The 26120-nt window shown below is 33.5% G+C and overlaps 1 protein-coding gene and 2 pseudogenes across 3 annotated transcripts; 2 read left to right on the top strand and 1 right to left on the bottom strand.

Annotated features, from left to right (window-relative positions):
- The first annotated feature begins 7710 nt into the window (after window positions 1–7710).
- On the top strand, window positions 7711–10458 carry LOC143602882 (cytochrome P450 CYP72A219-like). Its single transcript, XM_077079859.1, has 5 exons — window positions 7711–8013; window positions 8752–8972; window positions 9044–9288; window positions 9453–9837; window positions 9916–10458. Exons 1-5 carry the CDS (start codon window positions 7740–7742, stop codon window positions 10339–10341), a joined length of 1551 nt encoding a protein of 516 aa, XP_076935974.1. The 5' UTR covers window positions 7711–7739; the 3' UTR covers window positions 10342–10458.
- A 4563-nt stretch (window positions 10459–15021) lies between these two features.
- LOC143602883 (cytochrome P450 CYP72A219-like) lies at window positions 15022–18591 on the top strand (annotated as a pseudogene). The gene is made up of 5 exons (XR_013147936.1): window positions 15022–15295; window positions 17004–17224; window positions 17308–17552; window positions 17691–18075; window positions 18166–18591. The product of XR_013147936.1 is annotated as a cytochrome P450 CYP72A219-like (transcript).
- Window positions 18592–20093: 1502 nt separating this feature from the next.
- Window positions 20094–25700, bottom strand: LOC143602885 (putative sugar phosphate/phosphate translocator At1g06470; annotated as a pseudogene). Its single transcript, XR_013147937.1, has 11 exons — window positions 25069–25700; window positions 24808–24977; window positions 23869–23954; window positions 23718–23767; window positions 23251–23318; window positions 23070–23170; window positions 22277–22289; window positions 21549–21733; window positions 21363–21449; window positions 20419–20513; window positions 20094–20246 (listed from the first exon to the last, which is right to left on the bottom strand). The product of XR_013147937.1 is annotated as a putative sugar phosphate/phosphate translocator At1g06470 (transcript).
- Window positions 25701–26120: the final 420 nt, after the last annotated feature.

Genomic DNA, 26120 nt, shown 5'->3' with positions numbered 1-26120 from the left:
TCAGGTATCACACAAAAGATCCTCCATCATACGGACTGGCTCATTTAGGCGGGAGTTTTCCCCCTCCCGCCTTTGCTCATTCCTTCAGGTGACACTGGGGAGAGTTAAGTGCCTTGTGCGTGTAGCCATGCTGCGCGGGTGGCCTTCCCTAATGGCTTGTATCCGAGGCTGCGGGGACAGGCGGAGTCCTTCACCATTGGGAGGCATTTCCTGCGGGACCAGCTTGCGTACTGCGCGTAAGGACGTTACGTCTCTGAGCATGGTTGGTCCTGCGGATCCAGTTGGTCTCTGCGCAGACGTCCCTGTTTAAGGTGAGTCTTGCGGGTCCAACTGGGCTCTGCTGGGACCTACCTCTTCACCATGGCTACAAACCAATCAACTGTAGTTGAAGGATTGTTCGATTGTAATAATAATTATCTTTATCAGCGTTTAGTGCTTAATGATTTTTAATTATTTTACGGTAGTAGCAGTAGTCAGCTCATTCATAAACCTAATTATTTTGTGTAAAGTCGTCGGATTCCATTGAAAATTTGCTAGACGGAGGATGATGTGTACGTAGCGTAACCAATAGAAAAAATCAATCCCAGCTAGCTTGCAGGAATGACAAATAGGAGATGTTGAATTATATCTCTGGTGTGTACGAACCGGTAGCAACCACAAATGATTTATCCTAGCTAATCGATCAGTTAAAAGAAGAAGATGAATGCAACATGTGATGAGAAAGAAATTGTTTTTTATGATATTGGATGGCTGTGATTAAGGAAGGTGAATTCAGAACCTATTATATATAATTACATTAAAATTATTATTTTTTTCCTTTAATTTTCAAGTAAAAAAAATACTTCTTTATACATATATCATTACAATTTTTTTATTCTTCACTCACAACCACTTTTATCATATATTAAAAAATTATGAAGGATAAACAGTATTTCTCAATTTACTCATGAACAATAACATCAAATAAAACTATCCAATGAGTGATTCGCTTAATCGCTTATCTAAATTCGGAATTCTAACTGGAATTTGGTCGGCTAAGGGATCTAGTGGCGACGAAGGATATTATGATAGGCAATGGGACTGGCCGTTGTCTATCGCTACTCGCTATTCTTTTTTTTTTTCGCAATTACAGCCTGTGTTTTTTTGTATCTAAACAAGACTTTAAAATCATGTGCTAAGGCCTAAGAATAAAAAGCTAAGCTTATGGTCACTGGGCTAGTAATATTTAAACAAATATGGGCATAACTTTCAATGGTTTTAACATTTGGATATTGGTATTTATGTAATATTTATTGATAATTAGTGTTTATATTAAATTTATAGTAAAAAAAATTCTAATTTGTTTTTATCATGGGTTCGGTTTCTATTTCATGAGATCGATTTCAGAAGTTTTTTTTTTCTATTTTTTTTTTGGGGGTGGGAGGGGGGGGTGGCGGGGGGACTTTGGTATTTCCACATATATATTTAGGTGGTCATTGTTTGTATCTTGTTCACCAAATTATTAGGCTAGTATTTTACAATAAATACCATGCGTTAAATTCATTTGTATTTGTGTATTGTTTTGCTTTTGCATCTCACTTAGTTCCAAACACTATCCACCATCTAGTGCTCCTTATAGTCTTCGTATATCATTTCCTAAAAGTATATGCTCAAAACTTATGTTAGCATGAAGTAGTGAGTTCATGACAAATCAATCAACAAAACAACTAAACAGAGTTAAATGCACTTACTTCTCATCTGGTGATCAATAGCCCACTTAGATGTTTGCTAACTTATTTACAAGCAACCTTTATAATATGTTTGTTTAATATTTTGAAGGAAACTTCGTGTTTTAATTTTTAAGAACTCACGAAAATTCAACCATCCAAGATGATGGCTCCAAAACCTTCTTTATTTCAAAGTCAAATTCGCCAAGTAAACTTTAGTTGACTTTTCCTCCCACCCAACAAACTCTTTATCGGTCAACAATTAGAAACGAATTTTTGGTAGAATATTATTAGCAAACAAAGTTAAGGCCCCTGATTTTTACCAAAACTTTATTTTTCTTTTAAGAATTCTCATATTGCTTCACTTGGCACCTTTATTTTAGACACAATTACGTAATTAGTCCCTAACGTTTCTCTAAATTAACAAGATTAATTGGGTACTAAGGTTTAAAAGTTACAGGTATGACCATATGAGTACTAATTGTAATAATATTAGATACTAACTTTAACTTTCGTTAAATGTTTATAGATGACGTAGGCTGTCGCGGTCTACTCAAAAACAATTAATTAAAGACTTAAATACCTATAACTAGTACGGGTAAGTAAGGTCGTCTCCACAGGGACTCAAGGAAAGTGCAAGTTTGTTTAATTTATAACTAATTATTTAATCTAAGCAGACAGACGATGTCAAGCGGTTTTTAGAAAAAGATTTAATTAAAACTAATGATTACTTAAAAGATTTTGTAAACAATATTAATAAAAAGTATTCATTCTAGGTTCGGGTTATGTGTTCCATACGTTAATCACAAATTCTCTCGTCTTTGGTGTTATAATAATTGCTAGTCCTATGGTTTGATTTATGATGACAAACGATACCCTAACTGAATTGTTGACACAAATGAACCCGGACTCCACAATTGTCAAATCTATGTCTAGGACAACTAACTCAATGATAAGGTTCGATGATTTTATTTCAATGACACTAGAGCTTAAACCCTAAATGTTGATGAACAACCAAACAAACGTTACACAAATCAATAATCGCAAACACAAAATTTAATCAGCCAAATAACTAATTAAGCAAGACAAATTCATATAAAATCAATCAGCTATAATTATTAAGCATAAGAATCTGATCATAACAGTATTTCACACAAAACCTTAGCCTAGAACGAACACACACGACTAGCCAGACATCGACATAATCGCTAAAGCACTTATCTTGATGAACATATGATCAGTGATGGAACCGGAAGCTTCGGGATGGCTGAAAGTCTTCCTAGAACACCTCTTCTGCCTCTGGAAGTCGTTATATGCCGAAAAGGGTCGAAAAATCGTTTATATAGTGAAAAACCTAACTTTAGCCGACTTTAAGCATCTTCGCGTATCGCAAAGATGCAACTGACTTCAAATTCAGATTCGTATCGTCGAGAAACATGAAATTCATATATTGTGGATTTCGTAACTCATTTTCTAGGCCGAAATATGCCCGTTTTACTAAAAGACACTTTCCTGGTAACCCATCTTGTTCAGTTTTCGCTTCGGCTTCAGGTTTCTCATCCAATCCTCTCCTGAATCCTTCTTAACCCTCAATACATGTTTCCCCATCCTTTCATCTTCTCGAGGCTTGCTTAATCTTCATCGGGATGGCTCTGAATTAGCTCGTTTAAGCTCCTTAACTTCCAATGTCCTGAAAACACATAGCAATGCTTGAAGTACCAATGTTCATTCGTTTATTAACCTAAATATAACTAATTAATATATTAAACTAACTAACTTTTACCCAACTATCAACAGACATATGCAAGAAAGTTGAAGACATTATTGTTATTATACATTCTCACTCAAATATGGTTGTATATAATATTTATACTCTAATATGTGTTTTGACATAATATTTCAAAAAAATAAATGAAAGGGTATCACGAGGGTTACAACAATGACGTTTTAACTTTTGAAGTTAAACAATTGTGCCAAATATATGTTTGTTTTCTTACTAAAAACCCCTTTTAAATAAAGTATATTTGGGGTTTTTGCATTTTGCAATGAAAATAATTTATGTAAATAGTAATTTAGATATATTTAATTAGGTTTTTATTTTAGAAATAAGAAAAAACCGATTTAAACATTTACCTTAAACGAGTGATTATGCTTGTACATTACGCTCACTCGGTTTTGAATAAAATATTTATCAAAACTTAGACAAAAATAAGTATATTCGAAATTTTATAAACATTATATCTAAAAAAAACATAATATGTTACTTCGATTGAAAATCATAAAAACACAAATGTGACACTGTTTCCAATGATACCGGTAACGACACTGTGTGATTGGTATTAATTCGCTCGATTCGTTGTTGGGAACAATCAATATAGTTTACGAGATATAAGGAATACATTATTATTACTTTACAATAATATGTTGGCATTTAAGTTGCACGACATATCAACCATGTGTGTATATATATATATATATATATAGGGTAAGGTTAAAATGAAAACCCATTTGAGTTGTGAAAACCCGCGAAAACCCTATGTAACATCGTTTTTTTTTACATGTAATATATGTTGTAACATTTAATACAAAACATCGAAACATAAAAAAATGTTTTGCTATTTTTTAACATTTTTTACTAATTTTTATATATGTTTTCAGAAGAGAGAAAAAGTTATATTTATATTTATATTTTTTATTCACTTTAATTGTGGACTACAAGATTTAAACATTAATTAAAAACATGTGGTTAAGAATGAGTTTCTAGAGTTTTCACAACTCAAGTGGGTTTTTATTTTATACTTAGCCTATATATACATATAGTATGACAATTTCACATTCTAATTAGTATGGCATATTGAGTGGGAAGGCGTAATGACATTAATGTCCCTCGACTTTTTTTCCCCATGCCTATCATTTCTGTTAATATTTAACGGAAGTTAAAGTTAGCGTATAACCTTGTTACAAAATTAAAACCTTTGTACCCATACATGTAACTTTTAAACTTTAATACCTGATATGTTACTTTAGGGAAACGTTAGAGACTACCTGTCGTAATTATGTCTTTGTTTTAACAATTTTTATAACGATGTCGCTTCACTTGGCAACTTTTTTTAAATATATATATATTTTTTACTTTTGAGAACGCTATCTTTTTCGCGCCTATACCGAGTGTCGGCTTTGAGATGTTTAGTGGTGAATTTATTTTCTTTGCTTTTTTTAGTAATTTTTCATTTTATATAATGTTTATACCAATTGGGATTTTTCTTTCCATTGTTGTACGAGTACACCGAAACTAACCGAACTTTCGCCCGCCACAAGGCGCATTTAAAATGTGATTATATCCAAAAATCACTAGTCACTAGTCGGACGGTAGAGTGAGGACTAGTGATTAATCGGGATTAATTGGATTGGACTTTAATGTATAATTTTCAATTTTATATATATATGCACACATTTTTATATGTAATTTTCAGTTTTAGACATACATAAACATATTTTGGACGGAAATTGGCTGAAATCTCGCCTTAAACCGATGGTTTTTTATGGAATCTTGCCGAAAACCGCTGGTTTTGGTCGGAATCTCGCCGAAAACCACCGATTTTGGCCGGATTTGACCATTGACCGATTAATTTGTCGATTAGCCCAAATTTAATCAGTGAAGTGAAGACTAACGATTAATCAGGGATTAATTGACTTCTAGTCGGGATTTTGAAAACACTGATTATATCCCACAGCAATGCAGTAATCATGCTCGTTTTATATATAAAGAATCATCCAAATGTCTCTATGAAGACCCCATATCAATATATGGTAATCCAATAAGAAAAATTACGTCAAGTTTTTAGTCAAACAGAACCCTCTCCTAACAATAACAAAATAAACAATATTCAAATCTAAATCTTGAAGACCACGTTTTCGTCTTGTCCGTCAATCGGCGAGTTTGTGTTGTATTTGGTTTTTTCTTCTTTTATGTTTGCTAGTTTAAACACAAAGAAGAATACTTGAATAGTTATTTATTTCGTACATTTTTTTTACCATGAGAATAAATATAAACATATCATACTCATTATCCACTTATTTATGTCACTTTTTTTAAAATGCTTTTTCATACCATGATTTACATTTGGCCTCCAAGTGCCATACTTTAATTTCATTTTTTTGGAGCAACGGCTTTCTTGGATTTAGGCTACCTAGCTAGTCATTATTTGAAGAGTTCCGTTGCATTCATCTGGGCAGACTATGTTGTCTTAATCAGGTTTACGTTGGCTTCAGGGTTTAACTTGGACGTTCCCTGGAAAACCATACAGGCGGCTGCCGGTGTTGTCCAAACTATTGTTTAACAGTCAAAAAGATAGATATTTTAAAATTTTTAAAGTGATATATACCTGATTGTCGATGTGATATAATTAAACAAATCACCTTTATGTCACAATTTCTAATAATATGTCCCTTTCTTGATTATTGAAGGGTAAATTACACAGCTTTGGTAGCTAAAATATTTAACTCTGAACCCTGTCTAACTTATTTGAACAGTAGAAGTGCTTAGCTAAGGCATTGGGTTAATTAGACAAATAATTCTCTATTTGGATTTTTTGATAAAGAAATTTGACCATATCCAACTATAAGTATAGTAACTAATTAGAATTCAAAAACCTAAAGGGCATTTAGACTAGTGAAATTTTAATATGTTAAAGGAGTGCTTCTTCCTCTAGAGGTCAAGGGTTCGAGTCTCGTTATGAAAATACTGTTTAAACAGAATTTGAATTTGAAAATTAATTACGGTTTGTATTTTAGTTCACTAGAACTCAATGAATTAGAAGGAAAATATACATACTTTTAAGTTTTAACTCGTGTAGATATCTATAATATATATAAACAAAAACCCAAAAATCATATGTGTCGCGATGTGGTCGCTCCCCCCCCCCCTTTTATAGAAGCCATCAGATTTCTTAATTTTTAAATGGAGGTCTTTCATTGATTTAACCCAAATTCATAGGTACGGGTCTTACCAAAACCAGATAGCTCTTAAACGGCTTATAATATCTCATTATATTAAAAATTAATCTTACCAATTATTTGATATGAAAATCCTACAACATAGGAATATACTAAAATTTAATATCCAATTTAAAAAGAAAAAGATATTATTTATAATTAATAAACAATTTTATAGTAAAAAAACATAAGCGGGTCATAAGTCACCAAATCCAAATAGCTTTTAAATGGGTTATAACATATCATTTATTTATGAAAGCCTTTCATTATCAAACCCTACGTATATTATTAACTTTCTTACAAGAAAAAAAATTAAAATCCAAAAAATAAATATTAGAAAACGAAAAATATAAAACAACCATTCTCTCAAGCCATCAGATTACTTTATTTGTAAATGAAGGTTTCTCACGCATTTGACCCGAATTCACGAGTAAATGTCTTATCAAACCCAGATAGCTCTTAAAGGGGTTATAACATCTAATTATATTAAAAAATAATTTCATCAAATATTTGATATGAAAATCCTATAAAATAGGAATATACTAAAAATTAATATTCTATTTTATTTTAAAAAAAGATATTATTTATAATTAAGAAACAATTTTATAATAAAGAAAATAAACGGGCAATGGGTATCACCAAACCCATATAGCTTTTAAACCGGATTATAACATATCATTTATTTGTGAAATCATTTCATCATCAAACCTCAAGTATATTAATTATTAACTTTCTTACAATAAATAAAATTAAAATCCAAATATACATATATAAATATTAAAAACGAATAATGTAAAACAACCCCCGTAATACGGGGGATAAAATCTAATTATATTCATATAATATAAAAGATATAAATGATCAGAATTAGAATGCGTAGTATTTATTTAACAAGAAAAAAAATACATGGATGGCAACCATCAACCACTCATTACATCAAGTGTTTGACTGGAACATTAACTCATCCATAATTCAATACATACATTAGATCATCACCAACTTCAAAACATCATAAACCGTTTCTCGTACCCACAAACCATGGAGACCACTACAAGTTTTTGTGTTCTTGGAGTTGCATCAATCTTCTTGTTTTGCATATGGAGAATTTTGAATTGGGTATGGTTCAAACCGAAGAAGATCGAAAAGTTTCTAAGAGATCAAGGCCTCAAAGGTACCCCTTATAAATTCTTGTACGGTGACTTGAAAGAGATGACACAAATGACAAACGAAGCCAAGTCTAAACCGATGAATCTAACTCATAATATTGCTCCTCGTGTCTTGCCCTTCTTCCACAAATCCATCACCACTCATGGTATGTAAATTTGATTTTCTTATTTTGTTATACTATATTTTGTTATATTATAACAAAATATGTAAATATCAATATAAATAAAAAATATGCATCTTTAAATATTATAAAAATTAATAATCATTTATTAAAAAATGATATTCATTTATTAGTATAATAGAAATAGGAGTTATGCTTTATTTTTGTTTTTTTAAAGTCAAAATCTGCTCGAGTTGACAGACTTCCAATTATGGCCGAGGTTGGCCACCTTTGATCAATTTCGAGTAACCATGCGAGTTAAAGAAATTAAGTCGTCTCGACACCTTACCTTGTAGCGATTACTCGATCTTATAGTACTACTTTTACAACATTACATGTAACACAGATGAAGTAAATAGGAAATGAAATTCTTACAAGTAAAATCCATTTTTTTTTCTTAGTTAATAATTCATCAAATTTATAAACATATTTCTGTAGGATCAAAATAAAAATAGTAAAAATTGAAAATAAACCATTAATTCCTTTTTAACAGTGCTTTCTTAATTAGCAAACAATTGCATCATCACAAAGTATAGTTGGACACATTATAGGGTTGCACATATTGTTATCAGTCGAGCTTGAAAGTTAGCACATTGTTGTCACGAGCTAGACACACCGACACCGTTGTATCAAGTGTGCTAGAACGTTATCTCAGAAAACTAGTATCTTAATATCTATATATCTAGATTTGTTTTCTGATGTTGTTTTTTCATCTACATATAGGCAAGAATTGTTTTACATGGATAGGACCAATGCCTGTACTGCACATACATGACCTGTCTATGATACGAGAACTTTTGGCTAATTATAATAAGTTTCAAAAGCCAAGGGGAGTTAATCCATTAACAAAGTTGCTAGTTAGGGGACTACTCACTACCGAGGGCGAACAATGGGTTAAACATAGAAAAATCATCAAACCCGCATTCCACATGGAGAAGCTCAAGGTTTCTTATTATTTTGTAACAAGATGCTTATGCATCTAAAACCATCATTTGAATTGTTATTCTTTTTGCAGTGTATGGTTCCCGCTTTCTATGCGAGCTGCAGTGATATGATGGAAAAATTGGAAAATGCGGTAAACATGGAAAGCTCGTGTGAAGTTGATGTGTGGCCTCATATTCAAACCTTTTCAAGTGATGTAATTTCACGTACAGCGTTTGGTAGTAGTTTTGAGGAAGGAAGAAAGATATTTGAACTTCAAAGAGAACAATCAGAGCTAATTCGAAAGGCTATAAGCACGGTTTACATCCCAGGATCAAGGTAAGTTAGTTTCGAAACAATATTTTTGAACTTGTGTTTCTTTTAAAAAATCAATAGTTGAAACTAGTGAAAAATTTGTTTATTTGATTCTTAGTGTGATTAATCACTATTTTTAGATAGTTTATTTTGCTGATAATTAACATAAAATGATTAAAATCTATAAGGTTTTTACCAACAAAAAACAATAAGAGGATGAAACAGATTCACCAACAAGTGAGGGATTCAATAAGCAGCATAATCAATAAGCGAGTTGTAGCAATGAAAGCCGGGGAAGCTAGCCCTGATGACCTTTTGGGCATACTTTTGGACTCCAGTAATGAAGAGATTAAACAGCATGGGAATAGGGATTTTGGACTTAGCGCCGATGAAATCATTGAGGAATGCAAACTCTTCTACTTTGCAGGGCAAGAGACCACCGCAAATATGCTTGTTTGGACAACGATTTTATTAGGACGCCACACGGAATGGCAGACACGCGCTAGAGAGGAAGTTTTACATGTTTTTGGCGATAAAAAACCAAGCGTTGATGGATTAAGTCATCTAAAAGTCGTAAGTTTTAAATACAACAAATTTACTATACGTTGTAGTTCTTAATATATGTTATTTTAACCCGGTCTCATTTTGTAGATTAACTGTATCTTCAATGAGGTTCTAAGATTATATACACCTATTGTATTTCTTAGACGGCTAATACACGAAGAAACCAAATTGGGTGACTTAACCTTACCAGAGGGAACCATTGTCCAACTAAACATGTTGATATTGCACCACGACAAAGATATGTGGGGTGAAGATGTAAATGAGTTTAAGCCTGAAAGATTTTCCGAAGGTATTTCAAAGGTTACTACGGGACAAGCTGCGTACTACCCATTTGGTGGTGGCCCACGTATATGTATCGGTCAAAATTTTGCTATACTTGAAGTGAAAATGGCCCTTGCAATGATTCTGCAACGTTTTTCTTTTGAACTATCTCCATCTTACTCACATGCTCCGCACACTATGCTTACTCTGCAACCTCAGTTTGGTGCTCACTTGATCCTACACAAAATTTAGGCAACTTATTACATATCGCGGTTTAATTTAAGATATATTTCTTTTTACTTAAGTTATGTAGTTGCAACATACGTATATTTGGTAGTATCGTATATGTAATATGTGTAATCGATTTTGCCTTGGATGTAATTTTTTCCATACCGAATAGTCGAATACTAGATTTGGTAGTAGCATATGTGTAATATGTGTAATCGATTTGGTAGTATCATATATGTAATATGTGTAATTGATATGTTTTTTCCAAATAAATTGAGTAGAAACTCTAAAAGATCCATACCGAATACTTTCGTCTGTAAGATTTCAAAAGTACCTTCTTAAGAATATATCGCGAATAGTTGACTAAATATTAGTTATACAGAAATCTTTGATTTTTTTTTTGATAAGATAGGAACTATAATGGCATCCAATTCACAAACAATAAAAATATTATAAATGAAAATGCTAAAAGATTTGGCATAGTTAGTCGTCATAGCGTAGTGGTTGCTTAATTTCGTATGATTCTACGAGTGTTTGGATCAGTTTGGTCAAGTAACAGCTGGTACACATAGTTTACATTACTGTTTCTGGTCTATGTTTATAACTGTATTAAAGTTGTGATTTCGAGTTACTAATGGGCCACACCTCGCGTTCTTGGGATTTCATACGGGCCAACAAGTTTGAATCAAGTTTAGGCCTGGTATTTCGTTTGTTAAGTATTGATTCTCGGTCCATTTCAGTAACGGGTCAAATACCAAAGTCAAAATTCATGTTTCGGATTACAGGATATAGAAAAAATTACCAGTTTGACTTTTTGTAAGTCAAACAGCAGGCCTTGAACAACTTTGATCTAAAAGGGCATTTTTGACATTTTGGATGCGGGTCAAGAATACAAGTTGTTTCGAGAACTTAAAAAAGTATCATAATAAAGTTTAGTTTGATTTTTTTTCGAACGGTAAATTTCTTTAAGTTTTAATGTTTGCCGTTTGTGGGACTTAAACCTAAACCTAAGACCTCCCAAATTCAGGTGTTTAAAAGGCTTTGTCTTTGCCAATGGCCACCAACCCTATTAGTATAAAGTTTAGCTTAGTTTGTGAAGAGGTAGGTCCCAGCAGAGCCCAGTTGGACCCGCAAGACTCACCTCAAAGAGGGACGTCTGCGCAGTTGAACCCGCAAGACTCACCTTCAACAGGGACGTCTGCGCAAAGGCTAAACTCGCAAGACTCACCTTGAAGAGAGACGTCTGCGCAGAAACCAACTGGATCCGCAGGACCCACCATGCTCAGAGACGTGACGTCCTTACGCGCAGTACGCAAGCTGTTCACGCAGGAAAGGCCTCCCAATGGTCGACGTACTCCGCCTGTTCCCGCAGCAACGGATACTAGCCATCAGGGAAGGCTACCCGCGCAGCAAGGCTACACGCACAAGGCACTTAACTCTTAAATAATTTAGTAATGTCACCTGAAGAAGGAGTGAGCAAGCCGGGAATACTCCCGCCCAAAGCCGGGAAAACTCCCGCCCAAATGAGCCAGTCCGTACGCTACTGGAGGATCTTTTGTACTGTACCTGACGAGGTATGGACAAAAGATCTGACTAAAGCTGCGACAGCTCACTGACAACAGTACAACGAGCAGCATGCTCTATTACTTAATGTCACTATCAGCCGCTGCCTACTCACCAACCTGTCGTAGCACGTGCATAGCCTGCAGTTGGTGGAAAAGGAATAGTACACAGCCGGCCTGGTCACTATCAGCCACTGCCTATCCACCAACCACCAGCATGGCATGTGCGTAGCCCACAGTTGGCAGAACAGGAATACTATTCAGCCGGTTGTACCTTCTTGGAAACCTACCTTCGGCTATAAATACTCCAACATCTTGGAATGGTATGATTATCTGATATCTCATTATCTTATCTTCTCTAGCAATATCTTAATATACACTTATATTCAAGAGCAATCTAGTCTGATTCTCACGCCGGAGGGTGGTCACAAGGAGGTACCCCCCCCCTTCTCAGTGACGAGCTCACGGTGTCTATTTTGCAGGTCATCAGAAGAACCATCTTTGCCGGACCTAACCCCTCGTGGGAAACATCTATTTAACCCCCAGATTATCCGTAATCTGCCCGGGGTCGATTAGTGTTTCTTCAGTTTGCTAACAGGTCAAAAGGTATACGAGTTAAAATGTGATCGAGTTGGCTGCCAAGGGTAGTCTTGGAATTAATTAGTTCTAAATTGATTTCGGTTTGGGAGATTTGAGATTTATGAAGGCATTGACTTGAAAAGGTCAAACTTGTCAAGATGAAAAATTCAAGATTTCAGTTCGGTTTTTGGGTTGAAGGGCGTTTTTGGAAATAGGCAAAATGTTGTAACTATTGTTGACTGCATATTTAGGGATCCCATACAGAGACTAACAAGTAACGAATAGCCCGCTTTCAACCGATCTTTCGTAATGCAATCTATAATTGTCTCATTAGTATAATTTAGAAGTTTGGTGTCATAAAAGCTTTTTTTTTGATATTTTATTAGTTTAGTTTTGTTTTTGGTTAAATTATTTTGACATTTAACTAATTGTGATAACTTGGCATGCTGGTTGTTAATGAGTTTGTTAAAGCTTAGGAAATTAGAAAAAGGGTGTGCAAGTTGAAGGCTCTTGTCTAACAATTTTTTATAATTTTTTTGGGTTATATTCATATATTGAGACCTTCATTTGAATATTTTTTTGTTTTTTGTTTTTAATATGTTAGTTGTCGAAATTATTATCTGGCTTTATTTCTGATACTGCAACGAATCTATTCGAAACATATCGAATTCGCGTCGATTCGCTACCGCAACGTCCGTGTTTTACCGACCACATAAACATCATTTTACATATGCTATTTTTTGTATCATAAGCTATACAAGTACTGCTATTATACCTTATTCACGCCGGCTCTCCACCTCAATGCGTGTTTTTTTAAATAGGTTTATTAATGTATCTAGGTGTTGACGAATTAATTTTTTTTTGTTTAGTCATTGTTACGTAAGTCGATGCCGATCGAATTCGCGTTGGCGTGCTGCCGATGCACGCGTACAAACAGCCAAGCATCATTAGCCAGCACAACGCGCCGGGTAAGTCCCCTAGTTCTATATTAATTTGCAATGTCGGTGGTAGCCCAAAGCTGCCATTGGACCGCTTAGCAACCTGTCCTCATGCCGCATCATCGGGACATGACTTTAATTTTTTTAAGTTGTTATTTTTTGTATTGTAATCTATACGAGAGTCAATACTGTTTTGGACATTCATTAATTTATTTTGTATATCGTGCCACTATCGTATATAATTTTTTTAAATAAAGTTAAATTTTTTACAAGTGGTATGAGTGTTGATGCCATTTTAAGTGTTTCCTATGTTTTTAGGGTAACTTTGTAGAATGATAATCAAGTTTCAAAAGTGTTCCAATTATGTTACTTAAGTTTAAAAAGTGTTACAATTAAATCACTCAACTTTCATATTTGATTAAAAATGGGTTTTAACATGTTTTTCTATCATGTTTTGTTTTTATTTCAATGAGGAAATCTTTTTATCTATTTTTTTTTATGTTGATAATTTGATATGGAGTGGCAACGTGGATTTTATTTTTTATTTTTGATTTGTAATATAATTAACGTTTGTTTAAAATTTTTAAATGTAACTACACATAATTCAAATACCGCTGCCACGTGTTCTCCTCCATTGCTTTCTAGACACACAAAATATACATATATGATGAGGCTTGATTTGAATATTTAATGACACGATTTGGAGAAAAATTGTATGAGTAATCTAATTGGAACACTTTTGAAACTTTGTTACTATTTTATGATATACTCCCTCTTTTAGTATCACAAGCTATACGAGTGTTTATACTAATTTTAGTGTTATAATTTTATTTTTTTTTTTGTTTAGTGTCATTTCCTAATTTTTTTTTAGCGTCGGTACCATGTTTTTTTAAGTTGCTAATATATTTTAGCATAAGTTATATGAATATTGACATATTTTTGAACGTTTACAAATTTACTATTTTTAATTAGTCTGGTATCATAACAAACTTAATAGATACATACAAATATGCGCCGACAAGTAAAAAAAACTAGTTATATATTTATTTATTTATTGATGGATGATGTTTGCTTCAACTATCCTCTACTATTGAGTTATTTATGATATTCTTCAATTTTGAAATTATTTATGATATAAATTCTTTTTTTTTCTTCATTTCTTCATTTTTTTTTTCCATTAATGGCATTTACTAACTAGCATTTGACTGTGCAAGGAAACAATGGGGCATGCAATTGACTGACGATAATCATACATACAACGGACACGTGGAGAGAGCAATGGCTCACATCAATTCTTTTTAGGCATGCAAATTAAAGTTATCCACTGGGTTTTTTTTTTCTTTTTCCCTTTTTTTTTTTAGGTTTGAAGCTATCTCTTAACATTAGTTAGACCAGAAGACCAACAGTAGATATCCATTAAGTATTGTACCAAATGTAGGAGAACACATCCACACTCTATAGCTAACAAATTCATGTGATATAGGTTTATTTGTGGAGGGCTTGCAATGACAACTATAAAAAACCACATGGATGGTAACCATCAACCACTCAAACCCTAAAGGGGTTAACTAAACATTAGCTTATCAATAAATACCTTTTACAAGTTTTTAACGTACCCACAGACCATGGAGACCATTACAAGTTTTTGGGTTATTGCATTTACATCAATCTTCTTGTTATGCATATGGAGAATTTTGAATTGGGTATGGTTCAAACCGAAGAAGATCGAAAAGTTTCTAAGAGATCAAGGTCTCAAAGGGACCCCTTATAGAACCTTGTATGGAGACTTGAAAGAGATGGCGCGTGTGACGAACGAAGCCAAGTCCAGACCGATGAATCTAACTCACGATATCGTTCCTCGCGTCTTACCATTCTACCACAATGCCATCACCACTCTTGGTATGTATTTGATTTTCTTAGTTTTGTTATTATATTGTAAGTAGAATTGTTGTTATGTACATGCAACTAGATGTCTATAAAGAATATAAAATATATAGGAAATTAAATTTTTACAAGTAAAATCCATTATAGGGTTATTCGAGCTTGAAAGTTGACACATTGTTGTGATGAGCTAGACGCATCGTTATGGTTTGCTAGATAACTAATTTTTGGAAGTGAAACAAACTCGGAGAGTCAGGTGCATCATTTTAGTAGATTAAACATACTCTAGGTATAAATAATGAGAGCCAGGGGTCTCTCTAGAATCAATCTCTCTATTCTTTGGAATTGAGGTATGGTTTGTCTACATTTCATCCTTTCCAGACCCACTAACAATAGTTTTGTTATTTGTGGGATTTATACTAGGTATGGTAAGTAAGTAAGTTGGTATAAATAATGAAGAACCAACATTAATTAATTTATTTGTGTATTTATCTAAGATAGAAAAAACGATTTGCGAATTAATCTTAATTAAAATTATAAATGATTAATACTCTTGAATAGGGGTGCAAACGAGCCGAGTTGCTCGCAAGCTACTTGAGATCGGCTCATTAAAAAGCTCGATCAAGCCGAGCTTAATCGAGCTTGAGCCCGAGCTCGATCCTAAAAGTAAGCCCATTTAATAAACGAGCTCGAGCCCGAGCTTCACTTAACGAGCTCGAGCCAGCTCGCGAGCCTAAACGAGCCTGCCATTTTTATAATTTTTTAAAAAATATATTTAATATTTATTAACTAATATAAACAATGTATGAAAAAATAAATAAAAATAACTAAATAACATATATTATTTTATACATAAAATATTATAATAGAAAAAATATATAAAAATAATTATAATTATATAAAATATAATTGATAAATAATAAACTAGCCGAGCCCGAGCCGAGCTCGAGCTTTGAAAATAGAGCTCGAAACGAGCCGAGCTCGAGCTCTGTGTAAGTTAAACGAGCCGAGCCAAGCCTAGTCGAGCTCGGGCTCGGCTCGGCTCGGCTCGGCTCGTTTGCACCCCTACGTCTTGAATGATACATGCACATGTGCAAATAGTTTAATGTACGTGTATTCAGATATTATAAACATCTAAACCCCTGAAAAGCTGTAATGGGGGTTTGATGTCGTGAGACCTAATCCACCTATTGATATTTCACCCGGGCTTAATCTCAGAAATACGGCACATGACTAGGATTCGAACCAGCGGCGTCAAACAAAAGAAACCCCTCGGTTTAGATTGACTTTTGAATATTTGTGATAGTGCATTGAAGTCACATGTATATATGTGAGCATGGGGTGAAATTGTGATGCAATGAGTAAATATATTGTTTTCACTATTCTCACATTGTACATAACAATAACATTTTTGTCCGTGGAGTAATTTTCTGATTTATTCTATAGTCTCTTAATGATTCCTTTAAGAAGCTACCTTTTACTCAGTCAGAAGTAGAGTATGTTTGGTTTACTACAAAGATACCTCTTAATGGTTCACGGAGCCTCTTAAAGGTTAAGTTTCAAACACATGTTAAATGATTCAAAGACTAGTTCTGATCAGTCAGGCCTCTCAATGATTCAACACAAAATTGTCAAAACAGTCCTTAGAAAACTAATATCTAAATCCTTTGTCTAATATCTAAATCCTTTTAGATTTGTCTTGTAATGGGTTTTTATCGACGTGTAGGTAAGAATTGTTTTACATGGGTAGGAACAAGACCCGTGTTACACGTACATGAACCGTCTATGATACGAGAACTTTTGGCTAATTATAATAAGTTTTAAAAGCCAAGCGGCGTTAATCCATTAACAAAGTTGCTAATTAGAGGATTACTCGCTACCGAGGGTGACCAATGGATTAAACATAGAAAAATCATTAATCCCGCATTTCACATGGAGAAGCTCAAGGTTTCTTGCTCTTGCTCTTGTTTTGTTATAAGTTGCTTATGCATCAAAAACCATCATTGGAATGATTATTTTTCTTTTTGTAGTATATGGGACCCGCATTTTATGCGAGTTGCAATGATATGATGAAAAAATTGGAAAAGGCGGTAAACTCAAAAGGCTCTTGTGAAGTTGATGTGTGGCCTTATATTCAAACTTTTTCAAGTGATGTAATTTCACGTACAGCGTTTGGTAGTAGTTTTGAGGAAGGAAGGAAGATATTTGAACTTCAAGAAGAACAAACGAAACTAATTGGAAAGGTTTTAAGTTCAGTTTACATCCCGGGATCAAGGTAAGTTAGTTTCCGAACAATATTTTTCTTGTATTTCTGTAACATAACCAAAACTTGAGAACTCTTAATTTTATTCTTAATGTTGTAATATCACTAGTTTTAGATAGTTTATTTTGCTGATAAAATAATATCTAACAGATTTTTACCAACAAAAAACAATAAGAGGATGAGACAGATTCACCTACAAGTGAAGGATTCAATAAGGACCATAATCAATAAACGATTAATTGCGATGAAAGCTGGGGAAGCTAGCCCTGATGACCTTTTGGGCATGCTTTTGGACTCCAGTTACGAAGAAATTAAACAGCATGGGAATACCAATTTTGGATTAAGCACCGATGATATCATTGAGGAATGCAAACTCTTCTACTTTGCAGGGCAAGACACCACCGCAAATATGCTTGTTTGGACAATGATTTTATTAGGACAACATTTGGAATGGCAGACTCTCGCTAGAGAGGAAGTTTTGCATATTTTTGGCGATAAAAAACCAAGTATTGATGAATTAAGTCATCTAAAAGTTGTAAGTTTTAGTACTACGAATTTACTAAATCGTTGTTGCATATGTTGGAGTTCTAAATTTATGCTATCTTATCCCGATCTCATTTTGCAGATTAGCATGATCTTCAACGAGGTTCTAAGATTATATTCAACAATTGCATTTGTTAGACGGCTAATACACGAAGAAACCAAATTAGGTAACTTAACCTTATCCGCAGGAACCATGGTCCAACTAAACATGTTGATATTGCACCACGACAAAGATATGTGGGGTGAAGACGCAAATGAGTTTAAGCCTGAAAGATTTTCTGAAGGTATTTCGAAGGCTACCAAGGGACAAGCTGTGTACCTCCCATTTGGTGGTGGCCCACGTATATGCATTGGTCAAAATTTTGCCATACTTGAAGCGAAAATGGGTCTTACAATGATTCTACAACGTTTTTCTTTTGAGCTATCTCCATCTTACTCACATGCTCCGCACACTAGGGTTACTCTGCAACCCCAATTCGGTGCTCACTTGATCCTACGCAAAATTTAGGCAACTTATTGCCTGTTGTAGTTTAATTTAAGATATATCAAATTTTATTAAAAAAAATTATGCAACAGACATATCACCTTTGGTCATGTGTCAACCGTTATTATCTCCATTAACGCGTTCTTAAAAGAATCTTCGGCATGATCACCGATCAAGTTCACTTTTGACGCACGTAGCTTTTAAAATGCATCTTTTAATTTGCTGGTAATGGCCTGGCTAATAATGTATATGTTTGTTTCCTATAAATATATGTATGCACTTGCATTCTCTCTAAAACAGATATTTTTCAACTCTTATATCAAGAGAGATCTTGATAGTGACTCAGGTAACGTTATAAGTGCATATGCATTGCGTACAAGTTGCATATATGTAACTTAGTGAGCTGCATATATTTTGTATTTTTTTTAATTTTTAATCTTATAATAAAATTAAATGAAAAAAAAAGATTTAATTTAAAAAAGTTTCTTGGTTAGTAGTAGTTTTTCTCAATTTTCTCATGAGAAAATATTTAAAAAATTTATTGGTTGGTGGTAATTTTTAGATATGCAAAAACTTGCACTGCATTTGAAATTTAAACTATACAGTATCTAAACTAAAGTATTAAATAAATAAAATTTGATTTAAATAATCTCAATTATTGATAATTAGCAAATAACAATTCCAATTAACGAAATGTCTGCTGACGGTTCCATCTTTAACATATTTGCTCCCAACGATAATCCTAACGCCGTTAGTCGTCGGTCGCCCAAAAAAAGTGTTCTTCATAAAGAAAGAAGAAAGAACCAAGTCGAACACCAAGTAAACTTTCATCATCATCATCGTACTCAGTATATCCCACCAATAGCAAAGCTATGGTAGGGTCTGAGGAGGGTAAGATGTAAGCAGCCTTACCTCTACCCCATAGGGATAGAGAGGCTGCTTCCGGTGAGACCCCCGGCTCGATAGTAGTTTTGCATCAAGCCTTGGACATAAGGCACATAGCACTCAATCATCGGGACACCGGCTGATCGGTGCATGTACCCTTATCTTTCAGCTATCAACGCCACTACATGATGCCTGATTAACCGTCCGTCACTTTTAACGTTATTTTCACGAGATTAGTAAAATAACGTCAAAATTAGTGCAATTTCACTTTTGCCCACCCGAGGGTTCACACATATATACACCAAGTAAACTTTGATCACAGAATTTATAATAATGTAAAAGGTTAAAAAAAATTAAGTTATATAAAGCAAAGAAAATTGATATATGATTATATATTGCTGTGCAACAAAACTGGATTTTGACATCACAAAATAAACCCCAAAAAGTACACAAATTTACAAAAACAAAACTACTAACTAATCATATTGTGTTCGTCCGACATCTTCATGCATTTGTATCGAACAGATCAGAACAATATGCACATCTGCACAATTACCTGGAGAAAAAAGCCCTTTTTACACTTTTACACGCTGATGTGGATGCCACGTAGGCTATATGGATATCGACGGAAAGTGAGAAAACTTACTTGTAAGGGAGCATGTGATATCATATGCAATCAAGAAGCGTCTTCCTCATCTTCCATATCCTCAAGAATAACATATTTTGCAGGAGCATTGTTGTTAGTTTCTTCCTTGTCATCTCCACTTGATATATTATTTTGTAACTTTTGGTACCTGACAAAAATAAGTGGGAAATATTATGTACCAACCTTACAAGGAAACCACTCGCACATGCAAACGATGTTTCGTTAATAATAATGTAATATGATTATGATTATGATTATGATTATGACTATGATTTGTTACTGAAAACAACTTTAAAAGGGAGTCTTTCCGGATAACTTACTTGTACCAGTTGAATAGACACACACCAAACATGATTGTGACAAGACCGGCTCCTTTCAGCCATGTAAATTCATCATGAAAGTAAAATACTGCAACCTGAAAATAAAATTAAAATATATATATATATATAAGAAATTATCTATATTTATTTTTTTTATTCATTTTTAAGCATAGTTTTTATCTCTTATGACTTTTAAGATACATAGTTTTAGAAAATTCAGAGTATGCCGTTGTGACGGACTAGTTTATCTGCGTCTCGATATGAATTTTGTTTAAAACCGAGTTATGAGTAGTAATGTACAAGTTATTGAAGCACAAACATACATGTTATCAAAGCTACCTCACGGTTTCGTTTCGGTTTAGTTCTTTTATTTTGTATAAAGTGGCATCGTTTACATTATTATGAATATACCATTACGTGTTTATTTTTATCTAAGTTTTGATAAAAGTTTTGTTAAAAATCGAACAGATCAAATATAATTGATTTTTTTTCTTTCCTGTGAAGAACTGAACCGACATTGTCAGAACATCAGTACGGGTACCAGTATTCGTTAGTGCCGGTTTTACACGTTTTATCATTCGGTTAATCGATTTTTTAAAATCCGATTTCGTATTTCTTTAGTTTCGTTTTTACGATGTAGCTTTTTCGTGATTTACAAATGTACCGTCATCACGTGTTTTTCTATCTGCATTCAAGTGTTTGATACTGCGCTGCCGCAACGCACGGAATCTCCCAGTCCCACTAGTGATATTTTGTTTGCTTAAAATTAGGAATATCTTAATGACTGATCATGACTAACCACTTCTTCAAAATCATTATAATATTTGTTCTGATATTATCATACTGTATTGCATTGCATTAAAGCCTTAAAAGGTTTTCAATTAATTTCTGGATGTTCTTTTCCAAGAATTTAGTTTCATGAGTCAAAGATGATGCCATCATACCAGTATTGTGACAGCTTCCTTTACAACTCCAGCAATAGTCACTGTTACTGCACTTGTTATTGAAACAAGAACATACTCTGTCAGCACCTGCAACAAATAAGAAAGTATGTTGCTTTTTTTTATGCTATTAAACCTAGAATGTATCATAAGTGTGACGGCTGAATATCACGAAAAGAAGTGACTTGCCATAAAAAAAGCAAGAGCTCCACCCAAAAACAGTAGTAGGGCACTTCGGGTTATATGCCACGAGCTATCAAAATAACTACTTTTTCTAAATTCATCCCATGGATCCATTATGAGAGAGAATAAAGCTGTTGCAACCGCCATTACTGGAGTTACATAGCTCATCAGCACCAAGGGATTTTTTAAGCCTGTTAAAGAAATAACAGATTATATATATATATATATATATATATATATATATATATATATAGGATTAGTATCATTTGAGAACTCTTAAATTATTTAAGAACTTGAAGGAACTCTTAATAACTAACTTTTTTGATAAAAAATTTTTGAATGTTAATGTTATTTAAGTGTAGTTTTATCACTTTTGACATCTATATTTACGATTACAATTACGAAAATTAGTTTTTTTACGCATATCTATGTTTTTTTTTACACATGTAAATTTTTAGCACATAAATTTTACACATGTGTAACTTGTGATTTATATATGTAATCAAAAAATTTTTTTTATAAATATGATAAAACAAGTCTCAAATAATGTTAATATATAAAAAAAGTTAAAAAAAAATATTTGGTTTTTAAGAGTTCCTAAAAGTTCTTAACTTTTTTTGAGTTCTCAAATATATATATATATATATATATATATATATATATATATATATATATATTATATAAACATGTGTTTGTATATGTGTGAGTATATAACAGCAAGGAGACATGCGTACCATAGACTTCTTTCTGCAAGTTTGATAGACATCAGCAACAACCAATAATTTTTTCCAACCCAGCAGAAGTAAATCATGATATTAGTACAAATGAGATAGTAAATCTATATAGGCCTGTAAACGAACCGAACGTTCAGTGAACCGTTCGGTTAGAATCGGTTGGAAGTACGTTTATGGCTGTTTATTTAATAAACAAACGAACATGAACAAATTTTTTTGTTCATTTAGTTACACAAACGAACAAGAACACAAGTCCCGTTCGTTCATTTATGTTCGTGAACATTTGTTTAGGTTCATTCATTTAGATCTGTTTATGTTCTTCAATTTTAAGTTCATTTATGTTAGTTTACGTTTATTTAAGGTTGATCATTTGCGTTCATTAACATACTCATTAAAATTATTTTGACCAAACACATTGTTGTTCACATTATGTTTGTTCATCTACTTTCAGCTATGTTCGTGTGTTTACATTCGTGAACCATTCACTTATACCATTAATGAACGAACATAAGCGAACGCGAACACGATCGTTATTTTTTACTGAATGAAAACGAACAAGAAACCCCGTTTGTTTTACTGTTCGTGTTCAACCGTTTGTTCGGTTAAAGTTAAACGAACGGGAACAAGCTCCGTCCAATTCATTCGGTCTGTTTAAAAGCCTAAATATATATAAACAAGTCAAAAATTACAACAACTGCACCCATTAAATCCCACAAACAGCAAAAGCTATTGGTAGGGTCTAAGAAGGGTGGGATATCAATGAAATAAGTAATCAAATATGAAACCCCTATACCTGAAGAAGGATCTGAGTCATGGTCCAACGGAAACCAGACATAACAGCAGCAAGCATGACAAATATGAAACCCCAAAATTCAAAAGCAGTCTCTTTTGCAACTGTAGCAGATGACATATCATTAAAAGTAAACAAGCAAGTGTACGAATTGGTATACAAATATATATACATTCAGCGATACCTGTTAATAAAATCCCAAGAGATATTATCAACATAATGCCTAAAAGTTTTACACTTGGGGTCTCCAACCTACAAGGTAAACTTGATATTAGCATCATAATAATAATATATTTACTCACGAGCTGAGCTCGTGTTGTCAAATAGAGCTCTAAACGAGCCAAGATCAAGCTCTCTAAAGTTAAACGAGCTGAGCCCCCTATTCACCATACAATTCGAAAATAGAAGCTAATATAGCAATCTAAAACACAGCAATTAAGTTCACATTTAAGTTGGCTAAATGAACATCCAATCCTTTTTACATAACGTGATGAATATCTTGTTCAATTTTAAGAGATAAAAGCTTCATTTGAGATGCAAAATCAATTTAATGATTTATTCCACTGGTGGCATATAAAACAATATTATTAATATGGACTGAAAGTGATATGTAAAAGGGTGTTTAAAAAATAAGTGGAAAGTTAACAATACCTGAATGCAAAAGCAAATATTAAGAGAAATATAGGAGATGCAGATTTGCACTGCAAACATGAAAAAGGTTAACAAAATCATATTAGCATCCCACAATGGCATTAATATTAAAGGTATTTCAACAAAATATGAATAGAGAAAGATGACTAACCATAGTAGCAAATGTAACAGAGATAAAAACAAGGGATTCATTGCTCAAGTTTATATCCAGTGCTGTTGCAAAAGCCGTAGGGACAACTGTGAAAGGCAAAATCCATCTGTAGCATTAGTTATTAGAAAAGTTAATTAAACTAGCAACAGACTGGAAGAACAAAGGCATAAACTGGAATCAAGCATTATGCCACCATACAATAAGAAAATATAAATGCAGAAATCTACTACATTTATCAGAAAAAGGAAGTGGAACAAGGGGTATATATTGTTGAAAAGCACCATGTAAAAAAAAAGTAATCATTTGACTTTCTATAATAGTGTCAAGAAAACCATATAACACTCAGAAAAAATGACAAAACCATACTTTAAAGTGTAAAAAGTAATCATTTACTTCATTGTCATGGTATTTATATGGAACTTCTCCAGTTCTTGTAACAACTTTAATGAAAATATTGAGATTTCCATTCTTTCATCCACCATCTTATAGAGCAAAAAGATATGTCAAAAGGTGTAGAAACACCAAGTGTCCAAGTAATATGGGCCTATGGGGTAGCGTTTCTGGTTTTGTATTCTTCGCCAAAAAGCACTTCAGTTTATTAATCAGAAGGTATGTAGATGAGAATGTAAAATTAACATGGGCTCAAGTGAGAATACAAAACACTCTACGGCAAGCATTTCCTGAAGGCCAAACTATGAACACTAGTTAGAAGTTAGAAAAATGACACATAAAAAAGCATCTAATTATACCAAAAAAACCACCAAGAACATAGCAGTATATGCTATAATAGACAGAGGAAACCCTTACAAACAATACTAGCTCTATTGTGTGCAAGCTTATTACATCTATGATATCAACAAAACCAGATTTATTTTCTTTTTGTAGACTTTTAGCAACCCTTTTTGATTAAAAGACTAAAAAAGGGTACTCAGTACACACCTCTCATATAGTAGTCCTTTCGTGCCATTGGCACGGTTGGTTCAAATCTGTGTGACCAGAAGTACGTAATGCCCCTTGATAAAACAGCTTGCATCGAAAAATGAACCGAATTCATCAACAAGGGAGCAGGAAACTTTCCCATATCATCTCCCAGTAAAGTCTTATTGTACCTATTTACCATCAACAAACACATCCTAAAACCGCAACCAAAGACGAAAAGCACACAAAGCTTGCAATCTCAAACAAGAAAAGAACACTTACAGAGTCAACAACGTACTGAAAATGTACCACATAAGTATCAAAAAACAACGTCTTGAGTATATCGGAAACCGCAACACGACCCTTGGAGCTTGACAAACCATCTTTATTACGTTTGTTAACAAAACCAGCGTGTTTCGAACCTATCTCTCTATCAATATCATAACCATTTTCAATATCAAAAGGCGCATAATCCTCATTCTTATTTCCTCTTCTAGGGCTAGGATTAGAAACCATTCCCATTGCACCATTACCATCACCAACTACTTGAAGCACCGGCAGTTCAAAATCATCATCCGTCTCCGAACTATTCACACTCACGCGCTCCGATCCACCGTTTAAACCAACACTCTTCCCATCATTTACACCCCATCCGGAAAACGAAGGATCCCGATGAAACCCTAACTTCTGATTATGAGCATGTTCACTTTCCACCATATTATCCCCAAATCACAATCACAGCCAACTAAACCCTAACTTCAACTACATACATTCAATTGACCAATATCACCATCACAATAGCACATCAATTAGCTTATTAAGCCTATCTAGCAAACTTTGGATCAAATTTGACCTAATTCGTACAGTTCTGAAGTCAAACTGGTCAACATCTAATCGGTATCAACAATACGATCACAATTTGTCAATTCACCTGCTAATTACGAAATACAACAAGCATTGAATCTCAGAATGAATTGCTTGCTTTGCAATTTATCTAAACCTAACAATTTCGTTCGAGCAGCTATATTATTGTGTATAAATTGTTGAAACGCATACCTTGATGAGTTGTTTGGTTGAATATTGTTGATGTAATAACGAGGTGAGATGAGATGATAAGAATGAAATTCAAATGTCAATCGAATTCGTAGAGTTTCAAAAATGTGGATCTTTCAGATGCAGAAAGAGAAATGAAATAATATAACGCATATCGACCTTATTATGACAACAGGAACGAGTCACGCACGGGATTATTAAAATTATAAAAGAAAATAATTGATAACGTATATAAGAATATGTATTACTAAGTAAAACAAATAATTACATAACATATATAT

The sequence above is a fragment of the Bidens hawaiensis genome, unplaced genomic scaffold (assembly GCF_021521415.1).
Source record: "Bidens hawaiensis isolate Kalapana, Puna unplaced genomic scaffold, B.hawaiensis_p1.1 tig00060003_1, whole genome shotgun sequence".
In the NCBI taxonomy this organism is placed as follows: Eukaryota; Viridiplantae; Streptophyta; class Magnoliopsida; order Asterales; family Asteraceae; genus Bidens; species Bidens hawaiensis.
The sequence above is the reverse complement of the archived record's forward strand: the minus strand, read 5'-3'. Positions and strand labels throughout refer to the sequence as shown.

Excerpts from the sequence above, each read along its gene's own strand:
- LOC143602882 (XM_077079859.1), top strand. The coding sequence starts at position 7,740 with ATGGAGACCACTACAAGTTTTTGTGTTCTTGGAGTTGCATCAATCTTC. Across the intron at positions 8,973-9,043 it reads TCCACATGGAGAAGCTCAAG|TGTATGGTTCCCGCTTTCTA; the intron begins GTTTCTTATTAT and ends TTCTTTTTGCAG. Across the intron at positions 9,289-9,452 it reads GTTTACATCCCAGGATCAAG|GTTTTTACCAACAAAAAACA; the intron begins GTAAGTTAGTTT and ends AAAATCTATAAG.